Source organism: Diospyros lotus, chromosome 12, assembly GCF_014633365.1.
Source record: "Diospyros lotus cultivar Yz01 chromosome 12, ASM1463336v1, whole genome shotgun sequence".
NCBI classification, from domain to species: domain Eukaryota; kingdom Viridiplantae; phylum Streptophyta; class Magnoliopsida; order Ericales; family Ebenaceae; genus Diospyros; species Diospyros lotus.
The window spans coordinates 29,344,784-29,357,569 of record NC_068349.1 but is presented as its reverse complement, the minus strand read 5'-3'; the positions used below and the strand labels follow the sequence as shown (position 1 = coordinate 29,357,569).

The 12,786-nt window shown below is 39.2% G+C and overlaps 1 protein-coding gene across 2 annotated transcripts in view; it reads right to left on the bottom strand.

The window, feature by feature from the left end:
* LOC127814083 (ubiquitin carboxyl-terminal hydrolase 24) overlaps positions 1 to 12,485 on the bottom strand; it is a 44,814-nt gene extending 32,329 nt beyond the window's left edge. Inside the window, exons 1-3 of one of the 2 annotated variants that reach the window (XM_052355333.1) lie at positions 12,008 to 12,485; positions 1,472 to 2,155; positions 1,185 to 1,372 (exon numbers count right to left, since the gene is read on the bottom strand). In XM_052355333.1, the coding sequence (XP_052211293.1) occupies positions 1,185 to 1,372; positions 1,472 to 2,155 (872 nt within the window). In that variant the 5' untranslated portion in view covers positions 12,008 to 12,485. Of the gene's footprint in view, positions 1 to 1,184; positions 1,373 to 1,471; positions 2,156 to 12,003 lie in introns of both variants that reach the window. The other variant, XM_052355331.1, reaches the window with a different exon arrangement.
* Between the last annotated feature and the right edge of the window lie 301 nt (positions 12,486 to 12,786).

The window sequence follows — 12,786 nt, the reverse complement described above, 5'->3', positions numbered from 1 at the left end:
TTCCAATCTTGTGGCATCCAATTTCCAAGGCTTATCACTCCCAACTTCTTCTTCTCTTATTCTGGAGTGTGGCTTCTATATCATTCTTTTTCTTATTTTGTTTTGTTGCTTGAATCTGGTTTAGCTTTCTTGGGATGATGCTCAATTTGTTCGTGGGCTTTTAGATGCAACCAAAGGGATCTACCTATGCTCGCATCAGGACCACATGTTCTCTTTTGATTTTGCGAGAGCCTAAAGAGTGTGAAAACTGTAATCTTGTACACTTTTGGGAAGGCTAGTATCGTGAGAGAGAGAAGAGGGAAGTTTTGTACTCTTTTCATCAACAAAGAAGGCTGCTCGGTGGTGGTTTCAAGGCTGGATGTAGTGCCAATTCAATTGGCATGAACCAGGATAAAAATCTGTCTTCTCATGTGGTTTGAATGTTTCTTTCTTGTTCTGTTCTTATTTACATTCTGTTCTTTATTATTTGTTCGTGTTGTGATGTGTTGGCCGGTGAGTTGAGAATGATTGAGAGTGTATTGGGTGGTATTTGATTGGTTTCTTGAGAGGATTAAAGGCTGCCAATGCTCCCAATTTATAACAAAACCAATAATCAGAAGTGTGCTAATACAAACCAATTAATTAAATTGAATATTTTCTGAATGCACTGGGCAGGTAACATGTCTAGTTGCTTGACTACTACATCATAATAAATTATTCACAGCATTACTCAAAAATGCATGAATAAATAAATAAATATCCACAGTATAAAGAGGAGCATCTGTAAACCATCCACAGCATTTTTCATAAAATAAATAAACATTTAAGTTAATTATCTACATCATTAGAAGACTATCCAAATAGATGGAGCATCTTTCTCATATGTGCTTTACCCGGGGAACATTGAATGCATGACCCTAATCAAGTGTTTTTTTTTTTTTAGGCAAGAAATTGTCATGAAATAATAGATAAATGTTACTTGCAGGGCCATCAAGGAAAGCAAGAAAAATGACATTTATAAAGAGAAGAACAAAATTTTCATAAGGATCATCGATGTGTTGCTCTCACTTTTTCAATCAGCTTGAATAGTAAGATTGCAGGCTTTGCATTAAGGTGACACTACTACCATGAACTTCTTGATAAAAGATAATAGAAGAGCAGGAGAGTGAGTGACAAAATCTAATGGAAATAACATAAAAACACACCTTGGTCGGCCAGAGATGCTAATAGGCACATCAGGGGTGAACTTTTTTAGCACCCTATCAAACATGGCAGGCCTAAAAGGCCTACCAGTTTCAGGTACAGCCATTTCTCTCTTCTTTAGGCTTGTATCAACAGGCACCTCAAAGTCAGCAATGAACTCCACAAATGCAGTTAATGTTGGATAACCAACCTGACAATCAGCCATTCACATTGGGAATTTCAGAATCATCTAGTAAAAAGATTATGTTATCCATAATATGACAGTGAGAAATTAGCATACAAAGCAAACCTTGGGAATGTTGCTAGTTCTTAGTCCCTGCAAAAGTTGAATAAAAGGAGAACATGACAGAAGAGCCTGCAGTGTTGCATTAAGAAAGCATAAATTTCCCGAGTTGATCAAGCCACGAGGCAGCAAGTCTTTAACAGCTGTAACAGGTCCATTAGATGCCTTCTGGATGACCTCTTCAAGAGCTGCCACCGCTGCTGCTGAACTAGTACCATTTAAATTTACTTCCCTTGAAGGTCCACCATCATGCGTTTTCAGTTTTGAGACAGGCAATTGGTTTGCTGGACCAGTTTCACTCTCCGATACATGTACAGAAGTTAAATCAACGCTATCTGCTATTTTTGATTCTTCATTCCCATTACTAAGAGGATAATAATGAGCAGATTTTTGGAGAACTTCGTTTTCCAGTGGACATCCTAAGACTCCCGGAAAGAGATGAGTTGTGGCTTTCACACTCCCGCTCTTATTTTCCGTATGATTACCAGAAGCCTGAGACCCTATTGGGCCTTCTGAAGAATCTAGTTGTTCATGTGCCACATTACTGAAACTACCAAAAGATATCTGAGTTTGCAAATTAGGAGAACCAACTTTCAATTCTTTCTTTTCCACAGATTTTTCACTCTTTTCAGATGACTGCTTCAACCATGACCTAGTTTCGTCCTCAGTGAAAGACCCAAACAAAAGCATCTACAAAAGTAAGAGAATATTCAAGAAATTGGACAAGAAACTACCTACGAACAGCAAAATGATTATAGCATTTCAATCAAATACCTAAAACTAAAATAGGACATAATATATGAATACTAAAACACACACACACTACCTCATGCAAGGCGCATGGCGCACATCTTGTATACACAAGTGTATTAAACCCCTATTCTTGTTCATTTGTCATCTTAGATCTTATTTCTTGTTGATTTGGTTACATATTCTTGTATATTGTTGAGAGCCAAACCTAGTAGTGTAAGCCAACGGTCTCCTAGATCTCCCACTAGTCGTCGAGGAATTAGTACTTATTATTTCAAAACAATTGGAATAACTCATGTATTAGTACTCATGATCATGTATTTAAAATTCATTATTAACTTTATAGTACTTATTATTTCAAAGCAATTGGAAAACTTAAATGATTAATGCAAATTATTAATGCAAGTTTTGGGAGGAGATTTTTTTTCAGACTATCTTACTTTTATATATATAAAGATATAAAAATTAGATTTTATTTAATGAACAATTTTCTGTGACTTAATTAATACTTTAAGTGTCTATTTATATTCTTTTATTTATTTTTGATTGATTGATGCATTAATTAAATATTTAATATTCACATAATAATGTATTGAAAAACCTATGATTAGCATTGAAAAACTCATGTATTTAAAATTCATTATTAATTTTACACCAAACCTAGTGGTGTAAGCCAAAGGTCTCCCAGATCTCCCACTAGTCCCAGATCTCCCACTAAGCCAAAGGTCGTCGAGAAATTAATTGCTTTTTTGCAATAATATTAGTTATTACAGGGTTGGTAATTTGTCATATAAAATTTGCATCTACCTCCTTATAGGTACATATTTAAAACAATAGTATATAATTATTTAGTGAGCATTTTGAATAAATGTGTGCCTCATGTGCTTGAGGCCTACGCTTTGCCTTGTTCTTAGACACCAAGCACTAACTTGCGCCTCGATGCACTTTGCACCTTTGACAACTATCCACTCAACAAGAATCATCCAAAACAATTCTCATATTTCAAAATCTGTAAGTTTATGCATGAGAAAGGATGAAATGACTAGATGTGAACAGGATTGTAGAACCCACATAAGAAAGAAAAACACCACTAAAATGAACAAAGTAGAGCAAGAAAAAGGTATTGATACTTCTATCCTGCTGTTGAAGAGCCATCCATAAATGGATGAGAATTAGGTCTCAGAGTATATTGTTATATTTTTATAAAGATTAAATTCTATAGGCCAACTCAGGTATGCATTTTCCTAACTACATAGGGCTTGTGATTTTTGTTGTACACATCCTCAGGGGAATCAGCTTTTTCAGGAGACAAAATTTCTTAAAACACAATGCATTAGCAAGGGTATAAAGGGATGCCAAGCATGTACATTACAAGAGGGATAATCAAAAGAATCACAATACACCAACAACATATCTGACCCAAAAACTCTACAAAACCCAAAAGTAATTTAACTTGTCAATCTAAAAATCAGGCCTTGCAATCCATAAAAAGTCCTCCAATTGCACTAGGCACAAAATAGGCCACTTTGAAGCATGTGCAGAAAAACATGGTCAAAAGCCTTCTTATTTCTTACTAACGCTAGCTTCCTCTCAAGATTGGTGATTTATGAAATACTTAATTCTATTAGAGAAACAACTAGGAATCAGGAAACAAAGCTCATTAACCACAAAAAGATGAATAAGGGCACAATTAAATGATTTCCACCTTTTTTGACCATACAACATCTACTCCCTCCTAATCAAATCATCAAATAGCAACAATCTTGCCATGTACCATCATTCACATAAAAAACTCAATCTCAATGTTCTAAAAGACACTAGGCGCTAATCGGGTGGCAGACTGGCGCCTAGCGCCTAGGCCGCCTAGGCGAGGACTAGGCGGTGCCTAAAAAATTTAATATTTTTTTATTTTTTCTTAATATATTCTCCCTGCTGCAACAAGCAGCGAGCAGCTACAGCAAGCAACAACGCAAGCTTGCTGCTGTAGCTTCTTCAATGTTTTTTACTAAATAACCGGAGGCAGAGGCGGAGGAAGATGGATACAAACCAGAGGAAGACGAGATCGGCGACGAGAGATGACAGCCAACAGGTGAGATTGGCGGCGACGAGAGAGAACGACCAACAGGTGAGGTTGGCAGCGACGAGAGAGCGAGACCAAGAGAAGAGATCGATAGCGGCGGCGAATGACCAAGAGGAGATCAAAGGCGCGAGAGAGAGAGAGAGAGGACCTGCGATGAACGACCAGAGAGAGAAAGGGAAAGGGGAAATAGAGAAAGGGAAGGGGGAAATAAGGTCGACCCACGCTGCCGTCGTGGCCCGATTAGTCGGGCTGGCGCCTAAAGGTGTCGACCAGCCCTAAATCGCCGCGGCCAGTGGCCGCCCAACGCCTAGGCGGCGCCTAAGCGGAACTAGGCCGAATTTTCGAACACTGCTCAATCTCAGATGACATAGTATTAGGTTCCTCAGGTTGCAACAGGTTGTAGCCATTTAATTTGAATGTCAGCTGTAGAATATTAATTCTCTAGAGAATAGTTACAGCTTGTAACTGAATTGTAACGACTGATTGATTTAGTTATATATAAAGCTAATCAATCTGTTTGGAAGGCATTCAAGGAAAATACTACATTTCAGTTTCTCAATTTCTCTCTCCAATTCTCTCCTGATCTTCTCTCTCAGAATTCTTTCTCTCTCTCTATTTCTCTCTCTCCTGAACATTCTCTCTCTCTCAATTCTCCTCTTAAATTCTCCCTATTTCTGCATTATCTCTGTCACTTCCTGCCCTAATTCTCGCCATTAGCTGAGAATTTATTCTGTGAGGTCCAAATTCCAAACAAATTGGTACTAGAGCTCATCCTAGGCCACCGAAATCTGTTTCTTGTGCAATTGCCGCCGTGGCTGATGGTACACGCAATCATAAGGCGTTGGACAGAAAGTTGGAGGCCTCTGTGGAAGGAATTCATAGGAGATTGGACACATTAATGCTAATGTTCTCTAAAATGTTTCAGGTTAGTATACGTCATGATTTTCCCCCTAGAGAATGGACTGATCCAATCCTTCAAGGATTTGGACCAGCTCCTAGGACAGCTGCTTCCTGGGATTTTGACATGGAACCTGCTGCTGTAATTGGAGAGAATGTTAGAGGAAAGAGCTACAGGAAGATGGCAGGAAATACAAGCTACACCTAATCAGCCTTATTTTCCAATGCCAAAACTAGAGGCTAAAGAAAAGCGAATGAAAATGAAAAAAGCTCATGAGGTATTCATGAAAATGTTGGAAGAATGCGAGGAACTCACTTCATCTACAAGATGGAGTAAAGCTATCATTATGTTTGAGGAAGATGAAACGTTCCTAGTGATAGAGCGACCTATAGAGTGTGAAGATCCGTTCAAAAGCTACTTGGTCGATCTTCAGAAAAAGGAGCAAGAAAAAGCTCAGGAGTATAGGTGGAATAGATTAGAGTTCAAACAATTCTGGAAACCTATGGCTTAATCAAAGTGAACATGGAGGAAAGATCGATTAGAGGATGATGAAAGATGCTCGCACCTAGAAAAATTTGTCCGCATTTAAATTTTCCAAGAGTATATTTGTAATCTAGAGCAGAGGAGAATGCAGAAGGAACAATTGAAGTGAGATGAACGGAAGAAACGTTATGCATTTTGGAAGCTGATGGAAGAGGTAGTTGCTGTCATAATACTTACTACTAAAGCTCACTAGTGTGATTATTGCATGAAGGTCAAGGATTATGCACCTTATCAGGCTGTAGCACTAAATACATTTGGTTCTACACCAGAAGATTTATTTGAGGGTGTTTCCAAAGAATTAGAGAAACAACATCATGATGAAAAACTCGAATAAAAGATGTGAAACGGGGAAGGTTACAATTACATCAACTTTGGATTTTGAAGATTTTAAGTCTGTTATTTTTTAGGGAATAGGTATCCCTCCAATACCTGATGTCAATGCAAAGCTAGTATTTGAGGATCTACTTGAGAGAGCTTTGTGTCATGAACCTGGGTTTCATAACGGTTGAAATGGGCAATCGGAAAGATCCGATTGAATTAAGGTCAAGAGTAGAATGTATTAGAGGGAAAATTGAAGAAGAATGGGGGAGAAAGTAGACAGAAATGAGGGAGAGCAATAGAGAGAAACAAGAGGGAGAAGGGAGAGAATTATAGAGAGAATCAGAATTTTCTTTAATCAATTCATGCATAATCCCTTCCTACAGCTAAGGCAATATATATAGCCTCACTTAGCTATCAAATAAAGCTCTCAAACCAACTAAGCTACAAGACAAAAAAGGAAAATAACAGAATAACAACACCCATATCCTGTAACCGAATTACAAAAATACCCCCTAACTGTAATTGTAACTCAATTACAACTTTACCCCTATAATACCCAAGGTCGTGACAATTTCCCCCCCTTGAAATGTTTCTTGTCCCCAAGAAACTTATTACCACCTAGCCGTTGCTTCTTTATCCAATGCTCATCTTCACCTAGCGGTTTCTTCTTCGCTTTTCCTTCTTCTTATCTTGTTTTTCCCTTTTCTTTTGCCTTCTCTTTTCTTTCTCCTCAGTAGCAACAGTATTATGTCTTGTTGCCACACCAATTTCAGCCATCCGCCTCTTCCTTAGTGCCATTAAAAATGGTTCCAAATGTGCCGTCAGCCCTACAACCCCATCCTCCAACTCTTCTTGCTGCAATGTTACCTTTGCTTTGTCTTGTGTGCCTGTGCCAATGACATACATGTGAGACGTTCCAAGCAAGGTGTCCGATGCAATCATTTGTTCCTTCTCTTTAGGCTCCTTATTCTACTGTTTCAAGAGATCAATGGCATCAAGAGTCTCAACTCTAGTGGCAATGCTTGAGAAGTTGCCAACTAATTGAGTGACATCCTCCATTTCCTCCTCCCCAATCTCTTCTTTCATGTACTTCTCAGCCCTCTCCACAGCCAAGACCAAGGGAGTAGTATGTTTAGACCCTTTCATATCTTCAATAGGGGCCTCCTCCAATGGAAATTCTTTTACTTGTTGGTAGCTGGAGTACACCAAGGATTTACTTTCAACAAGGCTGTCCTCATTCAGCTGCTCCACTTTAAGGAATTCCTCCTTGTTAAAACTCCCACAATAATCATCGAAGTATTCAATAGGAAAGTTGTAATGATACTTCTTGATTAGTATCATTGCAAACTCTTGTAGCTTCTTGCGGAACATAAGGCCAAATTCCTCATATTGTTCATGAATCCCACTGCTTGTTCCTTTGTCCCTTCGGCTAGACTCATTCTCAAACTTCTTTCCCCATGTTTGATTCTTCCAGCTACACTACTGCTTATCATTGTTGCTGTCAACTAAAAATGCAACCTTCTTTGGCTGCCATTGAAGCTCCATTCCAGCTGAAAATTAAGCATTCATCTGCTGCAATTGAGGCTCCAATGGTCTCCTACGTGCACTGCTTTCCAAGGCTTCACGAGCAGGACATTCCATTGAAAATGCAGCATCCTTCAACTGCAATTTAGGCTGCTCTCTTGCATGAAAATTAACCACTGAAAATGCAGCATCATTCAGCTGCAATTTAGACCCCATTTCAACTGAAAATGAAGAATTTTTCTGTTGCAATTGAGGTTCCAATTGTCTCGTGCATGCACTGCTTCCCATGGCCGATTTCTCACAAACAAGACACTGCGAAGAATAGGGAGTAGGAGTTCTATACATACTAAATCCCACACTTCCCTGAGCTAATCGAGCCTACATTAGAATCACCTCAATGTAATTCAATAGCCTAAAAGCACCCGCTCCTCTTCGTCTTACCAATTTGAACAAATTAACCAGATTTCAAAATTGAATTTTAGAGTTGCTCATTGTAGTGGTCCATTGTACCGCTTCTAACTTAGCAATTGGCTGCTTGAACCCTATTGCTGTGCTGATTGGTCAACCACAAAATTTACCAAATTTGTTTTTCCTTTCCACAAATTCGAACCGAGAGCCGCCGAGAAGTTACAACCTATGAACAATCAAAATTTATCTGTCAAGGAGTGTCGAAACCCACTCGAGAGCTACCTCCCGATCTACGCAGCAGCCAACACAGCCCTCCTAGATCTGAATTTCAGCACCTCAGATCTAGGTCCTCTTCCTGGATCCCCAGAATTTAGCAGCAGTAAGAGGAATCGAAAGCTAGACAGTGGCCAAGATCCGTTGCTAAGGAGAAACAACCAAGATCGCCTGGGTTTGCTTGCCTCAATCACACACAGTGACTTGGATCCAGCTACTAGGACAACTGTGGCGCCTTCCAAGTTCGAGGTGAGGGTGCTCGCTTGCTTGGAGATTAACACCTCCCAGCGCCTAATCACCTTCCAGATGTCCAGAGTCGCTGGAACACCTCTTGAATCTGTTTCACCTTCCTTGTTTGTCTTCAAGATCCGATCGGAACTGTTTGGTCTTACTTACCCACAACACCAAGTCGCTTGCACCCCAGCTCCGTTCGTGGACCTCGTTTAATGCCAAGAACACTACTAGCCTTGCTCGTCTCACCGTGCTGGACCCAATTGCGATTGCTGCGGATTTAACAATCTTCTCCGACCGACTCCTCACCCAATCACCGACCACGGCTGGAGGACTGCAATACTTTTTGAGTTTGCCTTGATCGACAAGCCCTTGGAATCCAACTGCGATGGCGGTAGACTCTAATTGTACCACCAAAATGGTTCGACTCCGTCACCTCGTCAATTCCATGTTGTTTCCGGAATCGCCTCCTGCGACTTGTTCATTTCCTCCACCTATTGCTGGTCAGCTTCAACACCTATCGTGGATTGGTGTCCGTCGCTGCTCTCCTTCAGATTCGAGTTGACACTCACCCCCTGGCAAGTCAGAATCGACTTCGAGATTCAACCAAGAATATTCTGGTTGTTTCTCTGTCACTAATGCGCAGTTCACCGGAATAGCTGGAGTTGCACCGAAAGAGGAAACTGATGGCTGTTGTTGATATCCGTTGGACTTAAATTTGTAACAAAAATCGCCAAGGAACAATGCTCTGATACCATTTGTCATGAACCTAAGGTTCATAACGGCTGAAATGGGCAATCGGAAAGATCCAATTGAATTAAGGTCAAGAGCAAAATGTATTAAAGGGAAAATTGAAGAAGAATGGGGGAGAAATTAGAGAGAAATGAGGGAGAGCAATAGAGAGAAACAAGAGGGAGAAGGGAGAGAATTAAAGAGAGAATCAAAATTTTCTTTAATCAATTCATGCATAATCCCTTCCTACAGCTGAGGAAATATATATAGCCTCACTTAGCTATCAAACAAATCTCTCTAACCAGCTAAGCTACAAGACAAAAAGGAAAAATAATAGAATAACAACACCCATGTGCTATAACCGAATTAAAAAAATACCCCCTAACTGTAATTGTAACTCAATTACAGCTTTACCTCTATAATACCCAAGGTCGTGACACTTTGCCAAGGAGATCTTTGAGGACCACATCTTACATTTGCAGGAAAGGCAAAAGAAAAGGAACGTAAGAGAAAAGAAGAAAAGGCCAAGAAGGAGAAAGAAAGAGAGGAAAAAGAAAAAAGAAAGGAAATAAGCAAAAGCGAAGGAATGGTCTTAGAAGGATGAAAGAGAGAGTGAAAATATAGATGAGGATTATAGGTAATGGTTCAATGGTCTCATCTAAACCCAGACAATAATACTTGGAAATAATTGTCAGATTTGCTCAATCCATTTCGCCATGCTATTAAGCTTCTTTGTTTTTTCTTAAGGACGAGAAAATTTTCAAGGGCGAGAAAATGTTAGGTTCCTAGGGTTTCAGTATGTTGTAGCCATTTAATTTGAATGTCAGTTGTAGAATATTAATTCTCTAGAGAATAGTTACAACTTGTAACCGAATTGTAACAACTGATTGATTAGCTATATATAAATCTAATCAATCTGTTTGGAAGGCATTCAAGGAAAATACTACATTTCAGTTTCTCAATTTCTCTCTCCAATTCTCTCTCCTAAAACTTCTCTCAGAATTCTTTGTTTCTCTCTCAATTTCTCTCTCGCATCTTTTTGTTCTCTCTTTCTCAATTCTCTTAAATTCTCCCTATTTTCTGCCTTATCTCTAGCCACTTCTTGCCATAATTCTCACCATTAGCTGAGAATTTATTATGTCAGCTCCAGATTCCTGACAAACTCCCCCTTGCCCACTCCCATGGCCATGGAGCCATTTAGTGAGTCCTTGCCCACTCCAATCACCATTGGACCGAGTCCCCTCCAATTGGAGAGGAAACAGGCTCTCTGGCTACTCTCTAATCAATAATGCAAGCATACCCTTTCCCGTCCCAACAAGTGACCTTTCAACAAATATCCTTTCTAGCACCTTCATTCCTTTTGCATTCAATTTCTCCCAAGTCCCAACCCCCTTTGCCCCTCCAATCACCCCCAAGCCCTTCATTCATGGCCCCCTAGTCACCAAGGTTTGTAAATGCAAAATCATAGCAAATGTCAGCTAAATTTAGGGCTTAAGGCATAGTCATCAAAGGCGCAAAGAGTGCTTGAAGACTAGGCACAGGAAGCAAGGGGAAGTGCAAGCGCAAGCTTCATCCATGTGAGGTACGCATTTATTCAAAATGCTATAAAATACTATTCTACCATTTTTTTCAATATGTACCTATAAAGTGGTAAATGCAAACTCATAAAATCATGAATGAAAATTAACCAACACTATAATAATTAATAACTATTATAATGACAACTAATATAACATGAAATAAAGTGCAAGTAAAATGAAAACAATTAGTTTATGGTCTTTTAAGTTTAACCAAACTAACATTGAAAAACAAAAAGGTAACTAGAGGTGTAAATGAGCCGAGTCAAGCCGAGCTTGGCTATATTTGAGCTCAATTCGTTTACTTTTAAATGTGTTCAAGCTCAATTGGTTTATGAGTGGAGCTTTATAAACAGGTGTTCTTGTTCAAGCTCAAGTCATTTATGATAAACGAGACCAATTTGAACTTCTTTGTGAACAATAATAGCATCTTTTAATGAGCATGTTCATAAACGACATAAGCGAGTTCGTTAATGAGTTTTTTCGTTAACAATAAACAAGTCTATTAATGAGTTTGTCTATTGGCAATAAATGAATTTGTTTGTGAACAATAAATAAATTTTTTCTATCTCTAAAAGAGAAAACAAATCTTCTTTCTTGTATACTAAGGAGTCCTTCACTCTAATATTGCTCGAGAACACATACTGCATTAACTGCCTAAAAACAGGGAAGAAATCAAGCCATAGCAAGCAGAACACAAAGCACAGCTAACCCCATAAAAGGCTCTCCAACAAGAAGCAAAACTCCAACCATAGAAAGAAAACCACAAACACCATGACACCCAGCCAGAACTCCTTCCTGGAACCTTAACTAACAAAAGCCGAGAATACCCATAAACTAAAACCTTACAAAGCGAAACGGGAAAAATCAGAGACTAAAAAAGAGAGAAAAATATAAGTTAGTTCTAAACCCAGAACCCTTCCGGAACTCAAAGCTGAATGAGACACCCAAAAAATGCTGAATATTAACAATTTTTAAGAAAATCAAAAAGGCAAGATTATCTATCCCAAAGAATTTTAACACCAACCTATGTTAGCCACAACCACCAAAGCAAGAAGCCAGAAATACGCATTCAACATCCTATCAACTTAACAAGAGAAAGAAAATAAACTACCAGATCTGTCAACCAAAAAGCAAGATCTGGGTTTTTAGTTGCAGAACACATATATACATGTACATATAGCAAAAAAAAAAACCTTACATACGATCTTGGTACAGCGATCGACAGTGATGAAGTGGTTTGTGAAATAGAGCGTGAGAGGCCGTGAGACTGAGAGACTTGAAACAGCGAGAAAGTGAAATCGATTTTGGACTTTTGCTAGCTTGCGGTGAAATCAAAAGACAGTCCAATCGAGATCGATCAAGAGACTGAGAGATAGCGAGATAGCGACAGGCAGGCAGCAGGCAGCGACGGCGAGAGAGATCCAGAGAAAAGAGATCAACAGAGAGAGAGAGAGAGAGATTGGTGGCAAGGATATCGAGAGACAGAGAGACACCGTGCGTGAGAGAGACCGCGAGAAGCAGCAGTGGCCGGTAGGGGCGGTGGCTATGGCGGCAGCGAGCACTTAGGATAGGGTTTGAGGGATAGAGTCCGAGGGAGAAAAAGAGATCGGGCAGCCGGAGAACAGCATTTGATTCGGTAATTGCCAGTAGGTCGAAGTTTGAAGGAAATCGTTTATGATTATTATTTTTGTTTTTACACCATCTTTATATAGTTTATTACATATTATAAATTATTTCATATTAGGTTGTAATTGAGTCGAGATTTTCCGCTTCTATTTTTTCTTTCTTCCTTCTATTCTTTTTCTACTTCATGAAACTCTTGCCAGTTTCGGCGATCCAACCTCTCTCAAAAGCCAAGAATGTAACCGTTAGGAGTAGAGGCCAAGTTTAACATCCTTTGCATCCAAATATTAAACTATTGTCCACCTTTCACACAAAAATAGACACAAAACATCGAAATTTAAAAATTAACAATTGCAAA